This window comes from Enhydra lutris, unplaced genomic scaffold, assembly GCF_002288905.1.
Source record: "Enhydra lutris kenyoni isolate GAN:26980312 unplaced genomic scaffold, ASM228890v2 scaffoldscaffold21, whole genome shotgun sequence".
Lineage (NCBI taxonomy): Eukaryota > Metazoa > Chordata > Mammalia > Carnivora > Mustelidae > Enhydra > Enhydra lutris.
This window is the reverse complement of record NW_019154105.1, coordinates 1,813,624-1,840,450: the sequence shown is the minus strand read 5'-3', so window position 1 is coordinate 1,840,450 and position 26,827 is coordinate 1,813,624. Positions and strand designations below refer to the sequence as shown.

Here is a 26,827-nt window from a genome sequence, read left to right as displayed (position 1 = left end):
TGGCCGGGAGTGTAACATATATTGATGGTTGTAAAAGGACAATTTGGCGACATTTTCGGTCTGCGGAGAAGGCGTGCAGCACACACACATGCTCTGTTTTGGGAAACCGTGTCATTAAGTTCTCAAATACGTCTCTGCTTTTGAACATGATGTTTTGTTTTCTTCATTAGCGGTTTACTACTCTACAGTTTCTCCTAGAGTAAATACACAGGATGGCTGTTTGCAGAGCAACGACAGGCTTATTGAGATGTTTAACAAGGTGAACTACTTCACAATTAGATCGACCTTTGAGTTAACAGCAAGATGTTTTCCGTTTGTTTTCCTTCACTGCTGCAGTGGAGGGGAGGCGCAGGTTCACATGTTTAGTCACCAACAGACTCCCAAACATAATGAAAAATAACAGTCTGTTCAAAAAAATTAAGTTGTAATTAGGCCATGAGTTTTTTCCAAGACTCTTAAAGTCAGATAATTTAGATTTACAAGAGGGAAAAAATAGGCATGATGGAAAACTAAGTAACAAAACAACTACTGAAAAATACATCTGTAGAACACAGTGGTCAGTTGTAAACAGCTCAGAAGGGCAGAGAAAACAAACAGTCCTTCTAGAACACAAGCAGTCCGACGACAAAGTCTGCTGCCTTTTCCCTAGTGGCTATTTTCCTACCATAGTGTTGAGCTTCATTATATTAAATAACTTATATGGGTAAAAAGGAGTTTGCTAACCAGCAGCCCACTCAAAGTTGCAGGAAGAGGGAGGAGAGGAATTGGAAACGCAGCACACACTAAGGGGAACCGAAGTCCAAGTCCGTGCTGAACCAGTCTTACCCCTCCGGGCAATGCCGTGGAGCTCAAGTCCAGATCCACAGGGAAGGTTTTCTCCCCTCCCTCCTCTCCCTTTTTCACTTAAGTTAAAGAAACATGGGCTTCCTAAGAGCCAGCCCTCAGCTGGGCAAGTCCCATTAGCAGCAAATGTTCAAGCAAATAAAAAAAACACAAACACACACAGAAGAAAGCTCCGTCCAGGTGCAGAGCTGTGATTCACATGGAAATTCCAGAAGATGAATCATGGGCCGCGCCGGTCGGTAGAGGATTCTTTCTCAAGCATCTTCCGTGAACATCTCCATCTCCCAGGGTCTGAGTCATCCGTCGGCCGTGGGACGTTCGTCCCCTCTGCCCGGAGCCGGCCGGCTTGCGGGGACTACGGGACACTCCGCAGAACTGGGTGTGGGAGAGGCAGCCCTCGGCGGTCCGCGCGGCTCAGCAGCGGCCACAGTCAGCGCCTGCTCCTCAAACTCTGCCTAAGAGGCTGGACCTGAAGAACAAAGATGACAGTGAGAGACCGGACGCGGTGGCAGATTTGGGTCAGGGTTACAGTGTCCCGCCCGGTACCGGTTCTACCTCTCCTAGGTGCCGAGTTCAATTACGCAGAGTTAGAAAGAGGAAGAAACGTTCACGTCTGCACTGGTAGGATCATAGGTGGCCTTACTCCGTAAAGAGAAGCATCTGCACATTCCAGTGCCCACGGAGGGCATTTAAACAGCCAGGGACAAGACAGGTGTCTACCCCCAGGGGGATGTCTGTCATCGCCACTGCTGAGCCTCAGTGAACGGCGCCGGCACCAGCAGGAAAAGCGTCTATGGGGAGTCACCTGATTGCCTTCTACGTTAGAGTGATACAAGTTTCACGTAGGTACTATCAGCCTAGAACAATTAGCCTTTGTATCCACTTAACATGCAGCTTTGCAAACAATCACGGCCTATTTTCCTTGTCCTCTTGGTGGCTGCTACAATGTGGCCAACACCTGCCACAACCCGACGTCCTTCCCCGGCATGGCAGGAGCGCGGGCCCAGCACCGCAGCAGGCATGGAAGACCCCGTGCTTGCCCTCGAGGGGCTTACGTTGTCATCGGGGTAAGAAGCAGGGCACTAAAAATCCCCCGTCAGCTTGGAAGCGGGGAAGACGTCTGCCTTGCTCTCCATCGGAGGAGATACGGATCAGAGCGGGGAGGCAGTGCAGTGGGGCTTGAGATGACCCAGGATGTGGAAAGGGCACAGTGAAAGTCTGTTCTTCAAGGCTCCTTAAAAACAATTCCCATGTAGAAACTACTGTGTTGTACGAAGAACACATCTTCCCTGTGTCTGTCTACATATTTCCCCACACACTGTTCTCTCTCTTTGGGCTGGGGCGGCCCCTCGGAGAACGCTTACCAGAAGTGTCACTACTGAGCACGTTTGAGCAGCGCACAACTGCGGGCAGCCTCATGGATTTGTCCCTGAATTTAAGCCTGTACAGGGCACCCTCTTTTTCACTTCCTATTTCTAAACTATCCACTAACCTCTCTGTTCACATTTCAACCAATCGAACGTTAACTATTACTGTATATTGTGTGTCCGGTACATGTAGATATGGGAAGAGGTTGTGTAACTCGGTCTTTGGTTTTTACTGTCAATGCTCTGACTTTATGAGCCCTTTCAACTAACCACAAACCACGAGGAATACAGCATAAAGAATAACAATCAGAAAAGCCTGGAAAAGACACGTGTGGGAGGCTCGGACTATTTAACGTGTCTGGACCTCACAGGGAACGCCGACGCCAGGTGTCATGTAAGTGCGGCCACTTTCCCGGCTTACCAGTGCTTACAAATCTACAGAAGTCACAAGAGCTAAGCCCTACTCAGGGGCCATATCAACTTCAAACTCTTAAAAAAAAAAATAGAAAAGGAAGTAAAAAGAAGAAGAAACATGGAAGGCAGAGAACAAGGAGTCAGTCATTCCTAAAGTTCTCACCCAGCACTGAGGAGTGCCCCAAATATCCGTGAACCCAACAGAGTAATAGGAAATTTTAATATGAATATGTCACTGGCAGGCCCCCAGTTTGTGACAGTCCACCTGCGCACCAGCCCCGCAAGCCTGCTACATTCCCCTGATGCCACGTGTCAGCCGCACCTTCTTCTCGTTTGTGTCTGAAATAAAAGAAACCAGTCGCTCACCCATCACCTTGACGTGCTCTAAGGATAACGATTCCACAGTCTCCGGACCTCATCCCTCATTTGCGTCCAAATGAAATCACAGAAAACCCAATATAACTGAGACACCCTGGTTCATGACATGTGGCCCAGGATCAAGTGTGATAAAGACTCCCAAACGACTCTGGGAAGAAGAGAAACGTGCTTGTCCGCCTGGTACAACAAAGCACATGTTCCCAGAGTCTCTTAGCAGAAATACAAATAGAGCAATTTTGACTATGGGATTACTATATCCTGGGCTACTTTACTTATTAAAATATCTCAAATGGTTAAAATATACATTAAGCTATTACCTAACCTGGTTTTTTGGAAAACGCATTTACTAGAAAATGCCAGTAGATTAACACAATTCTTTAATTTGAACAGCTTCTGGATCGTGTTTAAAGTCCCAGCTTCTGGGGTGTCTGCCTGGCAGGCTCAGTCGGTGGAGTGTCCGACCGGATTCCTGCTCAGGTCATGAGGTCAGTGTCCTGAGATCAAGCCCTGCATCAGGCTCCGTGCTCTGCTCGGAATTCTCTCTCTCCTTCTCCCTCTACCCTTCCCCACCGCTCAAACAAGCACATCTTCAAAAGATAAAGTCCCAACTTCCTCCTTCTCTCAAACCAAAATGGGGACCAAAATGCAGTCGCCGAGAGAGTGACACACTCAGACTGACTGAACCAACCGGTACTTGGGTCTCTTTCATCGCAGGTCAAATAAAATTTTAGTGTTCGGACTCTTCAGAAACAGAGTCTGAACTTGTTATCTCTTAGATGAAAGGAACGAGTCGGTTCTCTTTCTACCATTCACACTGTGTGGTAAATAACGAGAAAGAAGGAGAGCAGAGTCACCGCACACGCGACAGCAGAGTCACCGCACACGAGACAGCATAAACAAGTGAAAGGCCATAAAACTGAATGAGGGCAACGAGGATTTTCAGCCGCAAAGATTCAGGTGACAAGAGAAAAGGAGCAGAGAGGACTGGAACACACTGGAGGGACGTCCTACAGAAAGCATGTGGCTTTCCTCCAGTAAGTCCCATGCGGCCCGTCGAGCTGCACAGCAATGAGAAGCACAGACTCACCGTAAGGACTTCCATCGGTCCTTCTCTATGTGATTTTCAGGTCCTTCACTCTCGTAGGAAGCCAGGTAGAGCGCTACAATCAACCAAAGTAAGAGCGCGTGAACACTGAGGCCTTCTCCTGCGCACCACCCCCGCCAACCACCCTGTTCACCAGCTGAACCCGGAAGCAAGACTCTTTAGCATGTCATCTACGACTGGGAAGCACCCTGGTTTCAGTGAGAACACAGAATATCACTTGGCCTGACTGACCATCTCAACAAAATCCAAGGGGCCGGGGCGCCTGGGTGGCTCAGTTGGTTAAGTGACTGCCTTCAGCTCGGGTCATGATCCCGGAGTCCTGGGATTGAGTCCCACATCGGGCTGCTCAGCAGGGAGTCTGCTTCTCCCTCTGACCTCTCCCCTCTCATGCTCTCTCTCTCAAATAAATAAAATCTTTAAAAAACATTAAAAAAAAAAAAGCCAACCCAAGGGGCCTCTGGGCCAAAAAGGCACTTAATTAACTGAAGTTTATGAGGGGAAACAGCTTCCAAATGCGAACCACACGATGCTATCACAGGCTCACATTCACGTTCTTTATGGGGGTGGAGGTCCTCTCCTGCTAGCCTTGATTTTTAAAAAAGCCTTTCTTAGCTAAAGAGCCAGATTTTCCAGGCCAGTTTTTCATTCTTGTAATATTTTTTTCTTTAGTTTTAAATCAAAAAGAATCTCACTCAAAGGTTTAAAAGCTCGGTATTAATCCCACGTGTAGAGGTTATGAACGATCAAGTCCCCTCTAGGATGGGTAACGTTAGTGCGAAACGCACGTCAGGCATGATCACAAACACCACCGATTTGCTACAAGAAATTACTAACACACTGATTTCCAAGATACTAGAATATAAAAGATCAAAAGAATAAATCCCTAAGTCTTTTATAAACTTTATCTCTCTTCTCATCATTTTTTTTCAGTATAGACAATCGCTGTTTCTGCCTAAAATTCCTTACCATCTTAACAGGTCAAGATTCCCACTAGTTCTCCGAATAGCAGCAGGTAGTGACTGTTTTTGCTTGTTTTTCAAATCACTTTTAATACCAATGTGCCACAAACAGAACACCTTTTTTCTCCAGTGAAGCAAGTCTCAAACAAGGTGGGGAAAAACGTCCTTCAAAGGACTGTCCCCGTGTGTCCCCAAAGCTCGGCAGTGCTAGGATTACAGAGAATGTTTAAACACAGAAACAATCTGTTTGTGGGGGAACAGCGAGTGCCTGGCCAATACTCTAGGGGCACACCACGTGGTCCCTGCGCAACAGAAAACTCTTCAGGCGGATGAGCGGAGAAGACAGGCCTCGTGTTCGTGCCGGGCCAGGCTGAGGCCTGCTGCTCCTGCGCTGCGCCCCACGGCAGGCTGCGGGGATGTGGGGATGGGCGGCTCCGCCCATAAGGCCACTCACCGTCCTCGCTGAAGACCGGCACCGTGAGCAGATACTGCAGGATCTTCCGGTCCCTCTCGAACGGACACTCCACCTGTTTCCACGTCATGAACTCACTCACTTGTTTGGCCAGTTCCCAAAATTTCTAAGGAAAAAGAAGAGTTGAAAAGCGGTCACGAAAATCACGAGCATTCCACAGATGTTTCTTCCCCCTCTGGCTTCGAGCCAACTGAACTTCATGATTTTCTTAATCTCATACAACCTAGCTCTAGGTATCTGTGCGGAACAGGTAAACATCTACACACATCCCTCCGGATAATTATTAATAACAACCCTGCGGCTAATTTATTCTGCTCTCAGGAGCGGTATTTCCTTACAAAACAACAGACAGAGAGCAAACTTGGTTCTAGAACTTCAGAAGCGGCTCAGGCAGCCTGGCCGGGAGGGAGTGTGCCGGGGCCGACCCTCCCTGCGCTCGGACCCCGCGGCCTCCCCTTACCTCGAAGTTGACGTGGCCATTTGGAAGGCGGTTGGCACAGCCCTCGTTGAGGAAGTAAATATCTTTGATTAAAAGACTGAAGAATGGTATCACGATCTAGAGAAAAGAAAAGATTTGGGTTTGCTCGGGCAAATAGGTATTCAGTCTCTCATGGAACAGTACAAGGGTTCCTGACGGCCATTAGCGACTCACGTAAGAGGCAACAATGAAGTAAGACACAGTGTTTCACTGGCCGCCCACGACAGCACTTTCCTCCCTCGCGTAATTGTGCTGAAGCTGCAAATGCTAATAGCAGCCAAACCCCAACAGAGACAACCGGCATTAGGGGGTGGAGGCCTACAGAGCCTTGGCAGTCCTCCCCACTGCTGTATCACAAATGTAAAAGTTCTAGTTAGAATCAAGGGAAGAGCTACAAGAACTCCGGCTTCTTGTTTAGCAATCCCTTAGGTCGAGCAAAATACTAGCAGAACCTGTCACTGCAGGTATCTTCAGATTTTAAGACGTGTGACCCAATGCCCCACTAGAAATCCGTCCTGCTGTATCCTTTAGACTTACACTTCTTAGACGAATCTCTTTTGAGATGAACATTTTACTCTTGAAGACATCGCTCAAGATAACATGAGAGCTCAGGGTTTGAGGTCATGGTTGCAGCGAACTTGCTATTGGGTAAACCTGGCCTCCGGCAGAGAACAAGCATACACCTGTTCTCGGGGGAAATCACCTGGGCAGAACCTTGCACAACATGTTGTGAGATGTGTCCAAGCACGGAGGAATATAAATGTGTCTGTTAGAATTAATGGCTGTTTGAAAAGCAGTAAACCTCCAGTAAGACGTTCCTGCCTCGGGTCTTTGATTTGATGAGGCGGTATTTAATTAACCTAAAATAATCATCTCTAAGAAACTATCTTAAATCCTGTGAAGTCCATAACGAACAAAGAACAAAGCTCAGATACTGTAATTTCCACTTTTCTCAAGTGCCAACAAGCTTTTGCAGATTCTAAGTGTGCTACAGCGCGCACAACACTCCAGACACGAGCCGTGGGCCCTATTGTTCACCGAAGAGCAGGTGTTTGAAGTTCCCCTAAGCCTGTGACTCACGGCGCACATCCACCCCAGAGGAATGGGATCCCTGGAAAAAAGGCATTTGGGCTCACACACAAAAATATGAGGTATCACTTTTCACTTCTAGAGGTAAATTCAGATGTCTCCCAAAGTCATTTAAAAAAAAAAGTAAGCCTTGGTTATTTTTTTATTTCATTGGTCGCTGGAACAGCCAAAGTGAATCTGTGGTTTTGACAGTGTCTTTGAGTCACTTGTAATCATTGCTATGGTCTGTAGAAGTCTCTCAGTCCAGATGCCCTCATCCCCTTCCCCTTCCAAGATCACCAGTTAATCCTCTGTTACTTGAGGACTAAACGGCCGTCGTAACAATGAAAAGGCGCGCCCCGGACCTTGCTTCATTGAAAGGCCACCTCTGACGGGGAAGCCTGGGTTTCGGACCCCGCTGGGCCTCGGCTTCCCGCGGCCCCACGGTTTACCAGCAGCGCGAGCTGGGAGTCTACACACAGCGGCCTGCAGCCCGGCCCAGGCCCTCCCCGTGCTGCCAGGGACCACGCATTTAACATTTTTAAATGGCTGGGAAAATATCAAAACAGTATTTCATGAGCATGAAAATGACAGGGATTTCAACTTCCAGTGGCCCGACAGCCTTACTGGAAATGAGCCACACTCGCTCACACACCTACGTGTCGTCTGTGTCCACTTCTATGCCTACGCGTCACAGCGGAGTAGCCACACGGCCCACAGAGCCCAAAATACTTGTGACCTGGCCCTGGATGCGAGAAGTCTGCCAACCCCTGATGCAAGCTTAACATACTAAGAAACTTAGTTTCCTCACCTTAAAATGGGAACGACAGTAACCACCTCACTGACTTGTGGTGAGGATTAAATAACACAGGTCTGACCTGAGGTAAGCTCTCTTGAAAGCCAATGGGGCCCACAGAAAGGGGAAAATATGACTGATGCACCTTTATGATAACAAGGATGTATCAACACAGGAAAATGAAGACTCAGTCATAATCAAGATGTGGTACTTGCATAGTATAAGAGTTTTAAGCAAGAATTTTCTTTATTCTCAGCGCTGGGCTGTGAGAGTCACGCGGTGTTGAGCATTCTGTCTTACACAGATATCGTACACTTCTCAGAACCCCTTGTCATGTGCCTCCAGCGGAGGCACAGGGCTACACCTTACGGAATATTCACACTCACGGTGCCTCCAAGATGATCCTATACATACAGAGAGAGACAGACTTCACGTAGAAGAGAGAGCATCTGGTATCTGTCTGACTTATTTAACTCAGCGTAATGTCCTTGAGGTTCATTTATGTTAGAAATGGCAAGATTTCATTCTTTTTCATGGCTGAGTACTACTCCATTGTGTGTAGCGATCACAACCTCTTTATCCATTCACCCACCGCTGGATCCTCAGGTTGTTTTCATATCGTGGCTATTGTAAACGATGCTGCAATAGACACAGGGTGCGGAGATCTTCTTGTTTTCTTTGGATAAATGTCAAACGTGGAACTGCCGGGTTGAGCCCTAACTAACGGCTTGCATCTCCCTTCCAAGAACACAGAAATGTCAGTCATCTCCCTTCACTGCTCTGTTCCTTACACCCATACGCCTTCAGCCTCTAATTTACTCACGGACAGTTCTCTTCGTATCTGCAGCCCCTACAACAAACCTAACATAATAAAAATCAGGAGATTATAAGGGCTTTGGCTTCCCAGGCTCTAAGGTAGATACATGGGCTGCCAATAGGAGGGAGCAAAAGCTCTGGTTTCTGGGAGGTTTTTGGAGGTCCTGCCAATGATGCCTTTAGTGGGAGAACTTCTCAAGTAACAATGTTTTCTAATTCACTTTCAAAACATTCTTTTTTTTTTCAATTTTATTTAAGTAATCTCTGCCCGCAATGTGGGGCACAAACCCACGACCCCGAGATCGAGAGCCCTATGCACGCTCCAGCAACTGAACCAGCCAGGCACCCTCTATCAAAATATTCTTAATTCAGAGACTTAGCAAATATGCTTTAGAGACACAATCGATTTCATGCCTAGAAATGCATGCTGTTGAGCGGGAACTAGTTCCCACAAACATGGACGGAACGGTAAAAGGATTTAAAACCATGTAATCGTATGGGAAATGGCTAAAAACCTGGAGGCAGGAGTACCCACAGGAAAAGTAGCTGTTTAAGATCATTTAAGGGCCTCTGTGCAGAAGACAGAATTGATCTGTTCTAGGATATGGTACCTAGAGATGTGCCACCTTGCTCACATAAACTTACAATCTGAAAGAATATTAAAGATGCTATTACCCGAACCGTGTTGCTAGAAGATTTATAAATTACTTGGGAATAAAGAGAGTTTCTCCGCACTTCAAAAAAGGAAAAATAAACCCCAACCCTCCTGAATAAAAGATGTGTTTTACCCAGAAATGTTCTCATTCATAGCCTTTGAGACCAATTGTGAAAAAGCAATGGCATTTTTTTTTTTTAATGGTGGTGATTTTGTTTTACGAACGAGAGAGTAAATTCATACTCCCACACAGAACTGGTTTAAAAGGACGGCAAAACTACAGCGGACAGAGTTTATTATATGATTAAGAGTAAATACTTTGGACTGTTCTCTGAAAAAAGCTGTTGGGGTCCCAGAAGTCTAGTCTTTCTCGGGGGTGGGACTTCAGAGTGACTTTGGCTGGGGTGCCCTGCTGGAGGTAGGGGTCGTTAGCTTCCTGGCTCTCCTGGAGGGTCCCGCAGAGACAGCCTTGCACCCTACTGGGGAGGGGGGATGAGAGGATGTGGCCCCCCATGTGCTGATCTCCTGAAGCCGAAGCAGCTTCTGATTAGACTTTTTCTCAGTCTTGTCACAGGACTGCTGAGACTTGAGCAAGTAAAACCTAACAGCTGGTACACTCTGTCCGGATAAATTGAGACCGTTTTTCCTGCTTCGTCTCCTCTCTGACCTTGTCTCTTCAAAAAATTTAACTATTGGGCTCCCAGCATCTGTCAAATGTTATCAGGACTGATACTCTGGACTTTGTGGAGAAGCAGTTCAACCTTTCCAAAAGGTGTTTCTTCTTGTGATTTGTTTTTGTTCCAGATCACTGAGGCTGGAGCTTTCTTGCAGAAGGCACTGAGATGCCCTGCAGTGTTTTCCACCCTCATTCCTAAAATTTGTTGATGATACAGTTTGACTTAAAAGATGGACAGAATCTAAGCGAAACATACTTCATCAAACAACCTCGTCAGCCCGTTTACCGTAAGCAGGTATTGACTTCACAAATGACACGATCTCTAAACGTCAAAAGGACTGTTCCTTTTCACGTAAGAAATAGGACACTAACATGGGCTGAGAAAGGACCCGCAGAGTCAAGCGTATGACAGAGCCAGGACTGTATGAAACTGTTTAAGGGGCGAGCAGACAGAGCACGGACCATTCGTCTCTCAGACATCACCCCTGCACTTCCTCTGCCACCCACATACCCACCTCGTAACAGCCTAACGCTACAGCAACCAACCTCCTTCCTGCAAATAAATGACTTAGCCACGGGACTAAGTTTATTCTTGTAGGAAGAAAGGTTATACTCCATCAGCTACCTTGTGCCGAGCTGAAACGTCTGTTTTCCATTAAATCAAATTACTCTAATGTTAGCCGTCACCTTAACACATGACCTCATTTACTGCTTGAAAAACAACTAAGACATAGAACAAAACGATCATTTAAATAATGCAGTAGCAACGCAGTCCTGTCCGTTTATAAGGGACACTAACATGGTACCTTCCTCTAGCATTCCCCTTCTCCACATGGCACGGCACAAACCCTTCCGTAGCCTCTCGACTTCTCTCCTGGATCTGAAGCTTGGGGCAGGAGTCCCATGGTGCATTCGCATGCCACACGTGGTAACTGGCGGGAATACAACTCCTGTAGGCACGTACCTTCTCTCGGCTGCTGTGAGCCGTTAAAGACCTTTGTGCTGCCCCACGAAGAGCGGTTCGGTAGTTGTAGAAATTACTGGAAGGGTCCATCTGATGCTGTCCGCAAAAGAGAGAAGAGTATTAATCCTTTACTTCCCACCAGCACAAAGTTGGCAAGACTGTACTTTGAACCCTACATAACACATTGCAATATGTGAGGGGGGCCCAGGGAACGTCGTGGGTTAAGCGCCCACTCTTGGTTCCAGCTCAGGCCCTGACGTCAGAGTCGTGAGATCCAGCCTGCTCAGGGCTCCAAGCTCCGCGTGGAATCTGCTTGTGTTTCTCTCTCCCTTTCCCTCCTCCCCACCCCTATTATCTCTTTCTCTCTAAAATAAATAAATAGATCTTTTTAAAAAACTGCAATAGGTGAGACAACTCATTAAAGATAGGAATGACCCCCTCATACACATGCAGGCGTAAAACCCATCAGAACACACGTTTTCTTTGCTGAGGTTTGATTCATTTACGTAAGCTGAAGTCGGCTTCAACAAGGTCAAACCTAGACCAAGTTCTTTCCAGGTTCACCTTGGAGACTCGACTTAAAACTGATAACAGAGAATCAGAAGCAGCATAGGAAACCATTTCCAGATTTCACTCAAATGTTAACGGACCAGTTGCCGGTTGGCCGTGCCTAGTGACCCTTTGTTGTGAACGTGTTCTTTGCATGTGGTAACAAATCACTCACGGGTACCCGAAGCATACTGTCTTACCAGAGGAGAAGACATTAGACAATATGAATAAAGGCGTAATAATGCAATACGTCAGTGCTGCTTCCCAATTTGGAGAAAACTTAGGAAAGGGCATTTTTTTATTATCTCCAAAGACCACTGATTCAAAGCACCAACATGCCAAGGTGATAACGACGTTAGTATGATCCAAACACAAATGCCTTTATGGACAACTCTTACTATCCTCCGAATTACCCTGCAGAGCCTTTGCGCAGGTCAGCTAACCATGCTGAAAGATGGCAAGTGAGTGTTTCCATAGGGATGGGAACTCTTCCCCTGGGACACTGCAAATACAGGACGTCAGCCGGCCCTGAGGCAGAACTCCCAGTGGCTCAGGATCCAGACTCCATCCTGGCAAACAACAGGATGTAGCTGACAAGTCGCTATTTCTTCAGTCGGTCCGCCCCAAGGTGGACCCTCTGTCTATGAAAGGGCCGGGCTACAACCCGATCTCCCCTCACCTCTGCCAGTTCTAACGCCCTTCCCTTCCCTTCCCTGTGTCTGTAAGGAGAGACGGGCTTTCTTCCCTGTAGGACACCCTGATCAAGGGCAAAGCTCACACAGAAGAATCTCACTTTCTGGCTGTAAAATGTTAACAGCAAGGCCCCAGCTCCACGTACCTCAAGAACATCAAACTTTGCAGTCTTCACTTTAGCCCATGTTTTTTTCAGTCGAGACACCGGGCTCATGTTCATGCCAGCTTCCCACGCGGAATGGAGTGGAGACGGGAGAAAAAGTTGAAACAGACAAGTAAGAGAAGTCATTCGAAATTATGCCCCAAAAAAGTGTTCATTACTAAGTGCAAGTTAACTTGATTAAAAAAACTGCCACCAGTTTTTCCACAGTAGAAATACATCTCATACCCCACCAGTAACACACGGACTTCCTCTTTCTCCTCATCTTCACCAATATCTGGTTCACCCAGTCCTTTTTTTTTTTTTTAAGATTTTATTTATTTATTTGACACAAAGAGAGAGAGATCACAAGCAGGCAGAGAGGCAGGCAAAGAGAAAGGGGGGGGGGAGCAGGCTCCCCACTGAGCAGAGAGCCTGACGCGGGGCTCGATCCCAGTACCCTGAGACCATGATCTGAGCCGAAGGCAGAGGCTTAACCCACTGAGCCACCCAGGCGCCCCCTCACCCAGTCCTTTTAATTTCAGTCATTTCAACGTGTGAAATGGTTTTACACTGTGATTTTAATTTGTATTTCTCTGATGACTAATTATACGGAGCACATTTTTATATACTATTATCTATAATATAACAATAAGCATACAGAAGCAAACTTTTGTGACATATCTAAGTATCTGCCCTGTTTTTCACTAGGTTATTTGTGTCCCTATTGATTCACAGGGTCCTTTATAGAGTCTGGATGCAAGTTCTTTTTCAGCTGTCATGTATTACAGATACTTTCTCCCACGACATGGTGTGTCTTGACATTTTCTTAGTGGTATAAGGGAGAAAATTAAGTGAACTTCTACCACCTAGACTGTGGACTTTCAGGTCCCTGATTTACATGGTCTTTCTGCTCACTATTTTCAAGAAGTAAACCAGATAAAAAGCCAAAATGTGGTATTTTTAGCGAGAAAACAAGGAAAAATCATGTTGAAAAGAAAACGGAATTCAGAACTGGTGAGGGGGGAGTTATTGGGATCAAAAGCACTGAATCACATCCGGTAGATTCTCTAACTCCAAACTGACTCTGACTCTAGAGGGTCCAGTAAATATTCAACTATTTATTGACTACCTAAAATGTATAGGATAAACATATGATTTATCCTATAAATAGGGTATTTTCAAATGAAAGAGTCACTATCAATAATTGTGGCATGACCCAGGCACTATGTTTACAGGATGAATGAAAAGAAACATGGTCACTGATGTTAAGATCCCCATGTTACAAAGAAGGAGCGAAGTTCGTCCACCAGGGTAATACGGGGTTGCAGGTGTCCTAGGAGCACGGATGGTCACAAGATCCCGTTTCTCGGGCCACCCTCCGGTCCATGCTGCTAACATCATACAGCGCAGTCTCAGATCACACATTTTATCATGCTTGACACACAAGCTGCCCGAACACTTTCTAAATCCTCCTTTTAGATGAATCTCTCCCTCATGAGCTTCTACCGGTAAATACTTAGAGGAGGACAAGCTGACTGGCTGTACTCCGCGAAGTCACACACGTCAAACAGAGTGTGCGCACTTGTACGATGCTGATATTTAAAGCATTCGGAACATTCTAGAACAACTCGGAATTCAAAAGTAGAGTTGTTTTTTTTTTTTTTTTAAAGATTTTATTTATTTATTTGACAGACAGAGATCGCAAGTAGGCAGAGAGGCAGGCAGAGAGAGAGAGAGGAGGAAGCAGGCTCCCCGCTGAGCAGAGAGCCCGATGCGGGACTCGATCCCAGGTCCCTGAGATCATGACCTGAGCCGAAGGCAGAGGCTTTAACCCACTGAGCCACCCAGGTGGCCCAAAAGTAGAGTTTTCATTAATGAAACTGTACTACGTGTGCATTTTAGTGGACACCCTTCCCAGGACCTCACAAGTGAAGGACCCGTGCCTTCCAGAAAACACTCACAGATTATGGCCATCAGGGAATTGAAGTTGCCGATGTTGAAACACTCCCGAGCTACGTCGATGAAATACTCGATCATCCTTGCCCGGTGCTTCTTCTTTACAGGCTGTACAGAGACAGGGGAAAAAAGGAGGGCAGTGATCCAACACGTGGACCCAATAAATGTAAAATAAATATGAAAAGAATAAAGGGACAGCGAGGAGAAAGGGAAAACTCGTTTTCTCACCGTGCAGATCTCGGTGGCAACCAGGTAGCTGACCCGGTTGAACCACTGCACGTACGCCTCCAGGTTTCGGGTTTTCTTCCGTTCACTGTAGCAGCTCTGTGGAGAGCAAAGCGAGCAGATGAGTTGGAGACCAAGAATAAAGAGTGGACTGGGCTCTCGTCCCTGTCAGACATGGGCCTTTAGTCCAGTTTATGGAGCGAGACAGCCTTCCAAGACAAGGGGATGGGGAAGAGAAAAGAGAAAATCACTAACATTCTGGACCCCCTTCACAGAAATACCAGTCTCTTCCTACGGTCCAGTGAAATCCGTAAGATTTAGCCAGAGACGTACTCTAAAGTGTTCAAAATGGGGCCCTTCCCTCCCCAGAAACTAAGTCACTCTCGGTGGGAACTGTCTTCCGAAGCACAACTCAAAGGGGTTTTGGCTGTGTTCCAAAGCAACCCGGACTGATGAGTGGCACGGGAATGCCAGCTGCTAGCGACATGGCGAGGAGAGGCTGAGAGCAGGGACTAGGATATTTTCTCTTAAAATGCAGTCTAGGTCAACATTTCGGAGCATCATGTAGCAAGAAACGAAACATCTTCCAAGCTAGGTAAATGATAGTCTGGGCCGTCCCAGTCCTTAGGAGGGTGAACGGCGCCTTATTCAAAAGCGAAAGGAGTTCCCCTCATCTTGGTGCTCAAGGCCAAGCCTGAACAGGGTAATTACACCCCTCTTTCCTTCCTTCCAAAAAAATCTAACAAACAAAAAAAAGTCCACTAGCCTCCTACTGCAAAGCCGAATCCTTGCTTCCTGTACTGAGGGAAGCTATTCTAAGGCCGGAAAACAGCTGTTACCCCTAAGTTCCAAAGGGAGTTTTCACTAGTGGACAATCCAGTCTTTGCCTAACAACTCGAGATGCTTCTGGGGGCCACTGGGGAACCATTTCTTATGTGTGTTCACCGATCTTACATCCATGCGTGCTACCTGCTTCACATGTGGCTCACTTGGGGAACGAGCCTGTCACAAGAGATTGACCTTGAAACCAGCAGCAAAGCAGCGGAGACCTTACTCGGCTCACTGCATGTGTGTCCTGTCTTTCCTGCCCCTCTAATTGCTGAGTCACGAGCGGAGCATTCTCTGGTATTTTTTCTGACTTAATCTGCTAAAACCATTACGCCTTTATCTCCGACCTTCACCACCGCAAATCCTGTGTCTACTTGCTTATTTAATTTCCCAATAAGGAGGAAGAAGAGGCTAGGGTTTGTGATAGGGTAAGAATACGGTGACGGTGCTTGAAGACCAGGCTTAAGAAAAGCGCAATGAATCAGACGTGGCTAATGAAAAAAACACCTTCTGACTGTAAAGCCTAAGACAAAATAATTCCAGTCTCTGTCTCTTGCATCTACTATCACAGACTAAGAAGTCCCATTTCCAGTTTCAGAGCTGACCTCTAGGACCGATTACCTTGTCATTGTCCAAAGGGTCCTTCTGTACAAACGCCTGAACAAATTCTTCTGGCCCAATATAATTGAGCCTTTCCTAAAACACCAAACCAGCAGATCAACGTTAGTAAAGAAAATGAGAAGAAATGGACTGTTAACTCCTGTTGACTTCTGGCACGGCCTCCGCTTTTTATGCAGCTTCTAAAATGAGCCTTTAACCCTAAATACTGTCATCGTCTTCGATTTCTGAGCAGAGGCAACTTTCTGCCGAAGTCAGTGCCACACGACATAGTGAAAGGCTGGGCAAGTCATGGAAATGGAGGGTGAAGATGAGGGAGGTCAGTCAATCTGCCCTTCAGTCTTGCTTGCTAGTGTTTAAGTGAATTCCCCAGGGTGCCTGGGTGGCTCAGTCGGTTAAGCATCTGCCTTCAGCTCGGGTCGTGATCCCAGCATCCTGGGATCGAGCCCCACGTCAGGCTCCCTGCTCAGCGGGGAATCTACTTCTCCCTCTCCCTCTGTGCTCTCACTCTCAAATAATAAATAAATCTTAAAAAAAAAAAAAAAGTGAATTCCCTGAATGTCAAAAACATTCATGTTCAAGGTCTAAGCAAAACATATCCCAGCTACTGCCCATAGCACTTCCCATTTGGGTCATGCTAACAGAGTCTCCCGGGATGTGACCGCTGACAATGTGTGCATTGCCACAGCAAACGGTGACAAGGACCTTACCAGCTCGATGTGAGTCAGCTGCTGAGCCAGAGTGTAAGGGTCACTGCAGACGGTAATGATGTCCCTCTGAATGGACTGTGGCTTGGTCTTGAGAACCGTGAGCCGATCCGTGGACGTGGAGCTGATTTTCGCCAGGACTTCCTCATACTGGCTGAGCGTGGCCAGTTTGCGGATCAGACCCTGAATCATCTGCTGGACGTTCTTCCTATATGTCTGCCGGGGAGAAGCGCAGGATTACGCTCACTCTGCGTGTGGACCTTCCCCCGCAGGCAAACTCAGGCCTGTGTTCCCGGGCGCTGGAGAAGCCGCGCGCAGTTACAGGACGACCGAGCCCAGCTCCTAGAGTCCGAGAGGGACACGTCGCCCAGAAGGGGCCTTTTCGGACCTGGAAAGTGAGCTCTTTGCTCAGGCTGCTCTGAGAGGACGATTCAGGCTGAGCCAGGAAAACCCCACAGTGACACTTTGATGAGCTACTGCACAGAACTAAGTGCTCCCTGGGCCGGCACAGGAATGCCCCGCTTCACCCCTCGCAGGCTAAAGCACTCTGATCTCCGCTTGGAGCAGCCTCTTCCTAAGGCTTCTCCGCCAGGTCACCTTCTTGATCTCCCTGTGCCTCTCGTGCCCGGTCTCGGTCGTCTATAAGCGATGCCAGCTGGACAGAAAATACCACTATCACCCCTTCCCCCCGCCCCTGCCCACACCCCTCTCTGGACTTGCACAGAGGACGCGGCTGGCACCAGGAGGCAGCGGCTGTTCATTGCTGGCACCTGACCTGCACAGGACTCACGTCCATTTCTCTTGCACTCGTGAGTCAGTGCGAACGTTCGCGACCAGCCAGGCTCCCCTGCGCTGCGCGACAGCCACAACCCTTAAGACCAATCGGTTTCCAAAGCAACTCACGTCTTCGAGACTATGTCAGTCTCTTGACTTTTCAGAGCATTCGTTAAGTCAAAGAAATAACTTCACAATTAATCCATCCGCAGGGGCCTGTTATCACGACAGAAGCTACAGCATTCTCTTCTGTCTTGTCTCGCCCCAGACTCCCAAGCAAACCACCATCCCTATAGGTGTGAGGGGAGAAAGGCCCCCACGCTAACCCGGTCCTGAGGTCAACACCTCCGAGGAGGGCTGTCCCTCTGAACTGAGACGTGGAAAGGCCTATGGTTATGCTCCTCTGCTTAGTCAGACCCTTTTTAAAAGTTGTTACCCACTATTACTTTCTGAGATTAACTGTTTGAAAACTGAATGGCATCTTACCTACAAGTACAAGAGCCCTATCACGTCACAGAGGCAACCCGGTGCACCAGAGCAAATTACAGAAACTCAGATGGACAGATACCTGCATACTTAAGGAAAATCCCAAACACTTCTGGAAATGACCGATTCTTACTTAGTCAAGGCAAAAGCAGCTTACCCAGGCTTCTTTTTCTTTTCTTTGTCTCTACTTGTCTGGAGTATATTCTACTCAGTTCTTTAAACTGGCCCGTTAGATCACATCTTTTTTTCCCTCTGTTATTCACAGACCACCCTAAATCATTAATGAAATACCTCAGGGTTTAAAAAGTTGAACCTTCAAAAAACCTATCTTCCACCCAGCATTAACGTTACCAATTTAGAAGATGTTATCTATTTGGTAATATGCTTGTCCCTCAAAGAAAAATGTCTTTTTCTTTGGAATTTGAAGGAGCTCGAGACTGAATTAAGGGCTAATTAAATCCCTCATGGTGGGGTGAGGTCGGGGACAGGGGAGGGGCAAAAGATAAAAACTTCTAATTACAAAATAAGTAAGTCCTGGGGACGTGATTACAGGAACTATAGTTAATAATACTGTATTGCATCCTTGACACTTGCTAAAACAATGGGCCTTAAAGTTCTCATCACAAGGGAAAAAACTCTGTAACTGTGTAGTGATGGATGTTAGTAAGACTTACTGCGATCACTTTACAATATATGCAAATATCAAGTCATTAAGTCGTACGTCTGACACCAATAGACTATTAGATGCTAATTAGACCTCAGTAACAACAATAAATAAAAATAAAACAAAATAAAATAAATCCCTTGTCCCCGTCTCCCTCGCTCTTCTGCTCTCATCATTTTGAGTTACATTAAACATCTGTGAACTTGAAATGGTTTCTTCAGTCCCTGTCCCAAATGTCATACCTAACATTCCCGGGTGATGCTGGTATGTAGCAAAGTATCAAGATCTATGCTCTACTGGCATATCTGGTGAAAGATTCTTTTTTTTTTTTTTTAGATTATTACCTAGCTTTATTCTTATTTATTTATTTAACTTAATTTCTTTTCAGTGTTCCAAAATTCATTGTTTATGCACCACACCCAGTGCTCCATGCAATCCGTGCCCTCCTTAGTACCCACCACCAGGCCCTCCCAACCCCCACCGTCCTCCCCTCCAAAACCCTCAGTTTGTTTCTCAGAGTCCACAGTCTCTTATTCTACACTTTAAAGCATACTTTTTTAAGGGAAGTGGTTGAGGGATGTATGGTCAAGGATTCAGCTAGTGAGCAAAAAGCAACTAGCTGTAGGGGGAACATACACAAGAGGGTATAGGGTAAAGCCATTCAAATAATGAAGAACTAGTGTGTGTGTGTGTGTGTGTGTGTGTGTGAGAGAGAGAGAGAGAGACAAAGAGACACACAGAGAAAGAGCGCACGCATGTATGACCTCTTTTAAGCTTCCTGCTGCCATTTGAGTCCATTCCAAGCTTTGTGTTGTTAGGCGCGCTTCCTTACCGAGTCATGAACTGCTAAATATGCACTTATTCTTGTTTATAACTTCCAATGCCGGTGACAGTAATTACCCGGCAAATAAAGATAGAAGAAAGACCAGCCCCTTAAGGAAGAGAAAACTGCATTCTCCCCACTACAGTCACTTGTCACATAATTCAGTCATTAGCTCCATTTCATGTTTCTTGTGGGCAAGTCCTAATAAACCACTTCATTTGGGGCAAATCCCCAGGGGGAAACATATTAAGCCAAATTATGCAGAACTGTCCCAGCAGATTCAGCAGAACCAGACAAAATCATACACAGGGCGCACCTGGAGTCACTGACTGCCAAAAAAATCCCTAAAGTCTCGGGCGAGAAGCAACAAGTCTCCAGCCAAGCCCACGCTCCTTCCTGCGGAGGGAAGTATGTGTTTTCCTCTTCCAGAAACTGCATAGTTCGCTCCTTCATTCATGCGCAGGCTACTGAGTACCTACGCAATGCCGGGCACTGAGCTAGGAGTTAGGGATGCTACGATGAACAGAGCGGGCACCAGGAGTTGGTGGAGGGGAGGGGGGAGGAGGTGGAGAACAAATAGTTAAAAAAAAAAAGCAAGTAATTCCTAGCCACAGGGTGCTCTGAAGAAAACGGTGGTGAAAGCCAACAATGAGGGTGTTGCAGGGGGACAGTGCTTGGGGTGGTGAGGGAAGGTGTCTCTCTGAGGAAAGCATCCATCACACGATCTTAGAGCTGACCTGGGCATTAACACAGCACAGATGCCTCCTCGACTTGCAGGAACAGAGAAGACAAGGAATCTGGGGAACTTGCCGAAGCCCATTCAGATTGACCAGATGCCAACAGCGGCCGATTCCGAAAACAGGACTGAAGGGGCCAAAGGAACGGCCTCTCCCTGTAAAACCCAACCTGATCAAGGCAGGGGACGCGTGGCTGCTCAAGCCCTGGGTTGATCCATTCCTTGGTTCCACCTGGCTTACCTTCTCGTTTCCTCTTTTCTCACTCAAAACCATCTGACAATCTCAAGGTTTATCAAGGATTTGCTATTAACAGAGGAGTGTTCACAAGAAGCCGGTTCGAAGGCCCTGGGGCCCTCTGACTTCCTCCCAGCACTCGAGGGGCTTGAGCCTGACCCAAAAAACCAGACAGGATCCAATCAGACTGACACAGATATAAGTGATCTCCCTCATTGACCACCACCACACGACAAACCAAAGGCCACCCATCAGACACTTTCAGAACGCCAACTTTTTATCTGTAAAAGATTCTTCAGGTGTTCCTTTGGAAAGGATCAAGTGACCATTCCTACCTTTTAAAAAAGGCCATGGGGGAAGGTCAGTTGACTGATCTATCAAGTTAGGTACCTAAAGTACAACTTCACTACAAGTGGTGCCGACTGACTCCAGACTCGGACTTCATACAAGAAAAAGTCCTTACGATGCCACGAATCTTTTGAGCATCCCGTCCTAGCCCGCGTTCACTGAACCAGGACTGATGGAGCCAAGCAGCCCGACAGACCCAGGCTGAGTAAGATCGGCCAGAAAACCACCCTGTGGCACTGAACTTCTGCCTCTGTGCGTGGCGGACCCACCAATTCATACCTGGCTGGAACCCATCCCAGGCAAACCAGCAAAATAATTTTAACAGTCATAACTTGCAAAACGACTCAGGAACCCACTCACTCAGCCTTACGGGTAAATCACAGCCGTCTTGATCACCAGGGTTCAGAACAACGTCACACGGGAGCAGCAGAAGGGTTAAATCCACTCTCATGAGGACATAACTGCGGGTGAGTCAAGTCTGTCAACTGAAAATCTGAAATAATTTTTTAAGGTGGGGGGAATGGTCTTAAAATAGATCCACCAGAAGCAGACACAACAGAGAGGGCATCTTGTTACCGATCCTCGCGGCGCGGCACCGAGGGAGTGCGTTCTCGAGGAAGGTCACTCTGGAGGGAAAACGCGTTTCAAGACGAACAAAACAAGACATCTCTCCAGCGGCCAAACGCTCTGTCCGTCTTTCCCTGCGTGGAAGGGCTGTATCTGCGCCCAAGGGCTCTGCCCCCAGGAGCTCTCTGGCTGCACAGAAGCTACAAAGACGCCCTTGCCCAACAAGCCTCAGCAGAAAATACCGGGCCTGCAGGCCTCCTTCAGGGAGGATCGCCCTGCTCAATGTAACAGCCAGTCAGCGCTTGTCAAAGGCTTGGTGCGGGGAAGTGGTATTTACGACAGTATCCAAGAGACTCACTTTTCTCCACCTGCCCTAGGTACTAGCCTTGAACCAACTTCCGGCCACCAGGAGACTTGGATCTTTTCCTCTTTGTCTTCTCCTCTCCAGAAGAATGACCTTTGCTAATGACACAGGAATCACACAGCCTCGGTTTTTTATCAAGGAGCATTTGTTATAAAACCTACACGGAACAGTCTCCCTGATCTCATTCTGTGCCCCCTGGATAAAGTTCTCCATAAGAAAGTTCTTAAAATTTCATTTAATTTAATGCCCCAAAGAACTAGTAGGCTTTCTTTCCTGATGGTGAAAATCCCATAACCAACTGTGTTTCTCTTTTACCCGAAGTTGAGGCCGAAACTGCAGCAGTCCTGTCCTGCTAGTCGCTTCCAGACCCTGTGTTTTCTCCCTTCCGTGGTTACAAAGTGTCTATTTCTGATGTATCAACACACAACTTATCACCTGCTAATACGTTACCGTGTTATTTATGTTCTATCTGTGTTTACATCTACTAATATGATATGTATTATCGTACATGCTATGTGACTTGCTGTGTCAAACCTTTCAGAAGGAAGAAAAGTACAAGTAAAATTAAAACACCCTTGCAACGTGAACCCTACGCATGAATGGACACGAGCGCACCCCCAGATTAATCACATAAAATTCCAGATGATAACCCTTCCAAGTGGGATTGTGTAATCCTCCCCATTCCACACACCAAACGGGCCACGAGGCTATGTCGAAGACTTGTCCAAAGGCAACACAGAAAGGAAGATGTGGAGATCGTGATACACAATTCAGCACCAGTTCCCACCAAGGCTCGGCCTGGAAATTCAAGTGCTTTCGCTAAAACTCAGGACACCAACCTCCTCGCCGCTGGCTATCCGGTGAGCCAGATCCTTCAAGTTTCTCATCATTCTTTCATCCCGAAAATCATAAGGAAACGTTTCCGTCCATTCCGTCAGGAGCTGAAGGATTTTGGGTGCAATTTTTCTTATCTGGTTCTGGAAGAAAGAGCACATCTCGTTCAGTGATCTCTATCACCACGGATGGCGTCACGTCTGTAACTGAACAGAGTCACTGGTAAACGTCTCCTGTAAAGTCTCTGGGCTTGAAGAAGTCTAGTCCCCCTCCCCCAAGTCAATGCCAAGTGGCACCAACTTCAGGCAGGATGTAGGGCTCTTCCACGGCCTTGAACTTACACTGCAGGGGCTGGTTTGTTTCACAAGAAGGACATGATGGTTTATTTTTTAAAAATTCTACCATACTGACCATAATGACCGGCACACACACTGTGCTGGCTTTTCTCTTGGGTAGTAACATCTGAAGTATATACTGAAGTGATTCAATAGGACCAAGAACGTTAGAGAAATAAAGATCTTAGATGAAAAGGAACATTAAATTCCGGTGTCCAAGCCTCCACAGTGTTCTTTATGCCATTCCCCATTGCCTTTGCACAGCCGTGACACCATTTATGCCCTTCAGCCCAGGGGAAGGCAGGCAGCTTCACAAAATCTAAGCGACAGAGTTACCAAGCCTAACAGAGAATAGTAAAGTTCAAGGCATATCATTACCTTGTCGCTGTTGGGATCACTTAGTCTCTGGTGCTCAACACATAAGTGGCAAACTTTGGCCATTAACTCATAGGGATGCATGAACAGCCGAGAGCTGAGTAGGAAGGTGAATATGTACGTTCTCTGCGGCGAGAGGAAAAAAATCATCGTGGTTACGTTCTCTCTGAGACTAATATCTCCCCCATAGTTTACACATCTTATTAAGTTCTCTCAATCAAAGTTAACACACTGCAGTTTCAAAAAATAATGCTTCGTAGTAAAACACCCTAAGACGGACTTTTCCTTTGCCTTCTGATGTACCTCTTTCCTTCAACCACACTAAAAATAACAGAAGCACAAGCTAAGTTTATCTACTGAAATTATTCAAAGCACACTTTCACGTCCCTCCCTCTGGGCACCAGGACACCAGGGCACATCACTCACTCTCGCTAAGGAGAATGAAATTCAGCCCAGAGACACAGATCTGACTTAAACAGATAACCCCTACAGAATCTTGTTCTGGATCCAGATATTATGGTAACTCAATGGAAACCAAAAAAACACCCAGCCCACAACAGCTCGAGGATTCTCCAGTGTGTCTGGTGGGCACCCAGCAGAGTCCGTCCGCTGGTGCTAGAACATTCAGAGGCGGGCTTTCAGGTAATCTGCTTACTCCCTCGGAGGCTAAGCGACTTGATAAAACACAGTATCACACTGTACACTTTTTCTTAACTACATTGTCTCCCAAGAAGCCAGGAATGAAGTAGGGTTTATTTGCTATAACAGTTTCAGACTCCCAGTGAAAAGAAAAATCCAGGGCTGTTTTTCATTTTGTTTTGTGGTTTTGGGTTTTTTTTTTTTTTGTATTTTTTACCCCCGCCTCCCCCCTTAGGCGCCTTTACTAGCTCATAAACACTTACAGGGCTGAACAAGGGATTCCTTTTCCTTCTGATCACAAGTGTTCCCTGTGTGGCAACATATTTCACAACGCTATGTAACAAATCGCACAGAGAGATAACTCAGGGAGAAACACTATGGTGAACTAGGCGGCAAGCACAAACTATCCTTCATGCACCAAGGTCATCATTATATTTATAAAAACATGTGACTCTGTGTCTAGATGGTTTCATGACCTCCTTATCAACTACCAGCTGCTGTTCAGTAACAAGGGCAAGTCTGGCACCAGTGAAAACGGGGAGAAAAACAGCAGTTGCCCAGAAACAGAGACCGAGGTTTGATGCTGATGCTGGCTGAGACCGTGTGCGGCTCGCTCGGCATTCTGAATTTCAGTGCTCTCCGCTCTGGCCTCTTGGAATTGCCGTGGAGAGTGAGAAAATGTAAGCGACTTCTCTAGACTAGAAAGTATTACGCATGTAAAGGCTGGCTATCAGAGTAAAACATATGAACCGCATCTTGAATATGCCTGTTGTTCCCCTTTCTAGGAAGTCTTCCTGTCCGACTTCACTTTCCTCAGTATGGAGATGGTCTTGGAAAGAAAACAAGCATTTACGCATCCTAGGAGTATGCACTGTCTTCCGGCGTTTCTACGCAAGGACAAGGCATATACACGAATGCAACCCACCGGTACCGCACTTGGATGGCATCTGGCCACCTACAGTGTGGTACCAGCCCCGAGAAGAAACGGATACGCAGACAATAATCAAAATGTGAATCACATGCGGCTCCACCGGATCTCAAAACACTCAATCATCAATAGGCATTTTCTGATTTGAAAAATTCTTAGCAGCCCGGATACGATTCAGGAGTATCTGGGGTCCCTGCCGCCCACGTCGTAACGTCCCGCAAAGACCAGCGGGGACACGCTTCCGAGGACGGTACCTACGTCGGGGTAGTAGTCCACGCGGGGCACCAAGTGCTGGACGAGCGCCTCCAGAGACCCCGACAGGAGGTTGTTGTCGTGGTAGCACAGGCCGGCGCAGCCCGCGTCCGCCGGGGGCGGGTTCCGGTTGTAACCGCTGCCGTCGAACAGGGCCGAGAAGGGGGGCGTCTGAGGCATGCTTCCCTGCAGCGGGTTTAAAGGGAGAGACGCAGCGTCAGTAACGCCGGCGGGAAGCCCGGCGCCCTCGCGGCGACGCGGGGGCCGGAACTTTGAACACGGCTGCGTCCGGACCAACAGCCGCGCCGTCGGGACGCGGACGCTCCCGGGGGAACACGCGCACCGCCCGACCAGCGCACTCTCATGCCCCCCGACGCCCGGCCGTGCTTCGATCGGAGGACCCAGCTTGCGTCGGGCTCGAGCCTCCGGCCGCCGCGTGCGGAGATCGTCCTTCCGTGGAGGACGGAACTGGGCTTCGCACTGCTTCATCTCACGGAGCCGAGCGCCGGCCGGGGAGAGCGTGCGCGGCTTCGAAGCTGCAGGGAAGACACAGCGTCACGTACAGGCAACGCCGGGCTGACCTGCGTCCAGCAGGGGATAAGCAGGACAGAGGCTGAAAAAGTGGAATTGTAAGAGAGGCCTAGACTTCGAGTACTGCGTGTGCGCCGTACGCACAGGTGCGTGTGTGTGTGCGTGTGTGAGCGTGCACGTGTGCTTACAGGTGCGTGTACGTAAATCCAGACATTCGATGCTGACCCTCCAGCTTCCACTGGGAGGTCTGACACGGCCGATTTTCACCCACTTGTGTCTAATTCTTTTGGGGTGGGAGCTCTGTAAAGCCTCCGTTCTCAGCAAACACGTGGGCCGAGAGGCTCCTGATTTGGGGGACAGGAAGCCTGGTGCCAGTCCTCACCATTCATATGCTTTGCAACTCACAAAGCCCTTCTTAGAGGGGCTCAGTAGAGGCCAGAGGCTATTAAGTTGTGACTTGGATTTCTAGGGACAGAGCTCGGGACCGAGAATAGACTGTCGGTTTCAGGCAGCATGTCTGGACAATGGAGGCATTCAGGAGCCGACAGACTGAGGGTTTCAGAAGGCAAACAATGCGGGAAGCCAGCCCTAGCTTTGGACCCAGAGGGACAGGGTTTGTGAAGGCCGCAGGAGGACACAACCTGGGCTAATCCTTCTTTTCAAGATGCCAAGGATATTTACATCTGAATGGGAGAGGTGTGGAGCCCTGTCTGGGAAGGCACATCCTACACTCCAAGGGCATCTGCTCCAGCTCCAGCCAACGGGGACCATGGCATCATAACACATGCGCGCGCCTTGGCAAGGGTGGCCAAGGGGTGGAGTGTTGGGGAAAAAATCTACTATTAGGACAACCTGGCAGATGAAAACAGCATTTAGGGAAGGAAGCATCAAGAAAAAGAAACAGAAGAAAAGCTTCAGCCTTTTGTACTCTATCCCAACCACAAACCAATGCCATGGGAGAATGCTGGAGGGAAAAAACAGCCACCAATGGGAAGAAATTGATTACTGAGAATCACTCTGGGAGATCTGTCACTACGTGCGTCATCATTGCCATGTCTCTCGCTGAGGCAGGACATGGTCATAACAGCCAAAGGATCAGGAGCTACAGGACATAAGCATTAACACAAATGCTCTGAGCTTAGCTGAAGTCATTGTTAAATAGAGAACTCAATGTCAACATTTTATAAGACAGTGGACAAAGTGTGTTTCTGTCCTCTTCAGATTGCC

At 47.5% G+C, this 26,827-nt stretch overlaps 1 protein-coding gene across 3 annotated transcripts; it reads right to left on the bottom strand.

Annotated features, from left to right (window-relative positions):
* On the bottom strand, window positions 1–26,827 carry LOC111149164 (RasGEF domain family member 1B). Of its 3 annotated transcripts, XM_022506107.1 has the most exons (14): window positions 25,076–26,827; window positions 23,254–23,376; window positions 22,546–22,683; window positions 22,227–22,229; window positions 16,713–16,925; window positions 16,006–16,080; window positions 14,560–14,655; window positions 14,337–14,439; window positions 12,379–12,458; window positions 10,992–11,087; window positions 5,999–6,094; window positions 5,521–5,644; window positions 4,090–4,162; window positions 1–1,312 (listed from the first exon to the last, which is right to left on the bottom strand). In XM_022506107.1, the coding sequence occupies exons 1-14, from the start codon at window positions 25,556–25,558 to the stop codon at window positions 1,288–1,290; spliced, it is 1,728 nt and encodes a 575-aa protein (XP_022361815.1). In that variant the 5' UTR covers window positions 25,559–26,827; the 3' UTR covers window positions 1–1,287. The 3 variants fall into 3 exon arrangements, with proteins under 3 accessions (XP_022361815.1, XP_022361814.1, XP_022361816.1); XM_022506106.1 differs by lacking the exon at window positions 22,227–22,229; XM_022506108.1 differs by lacking the exons at window positions 22,227–22,229; window positions 23,254–23,376.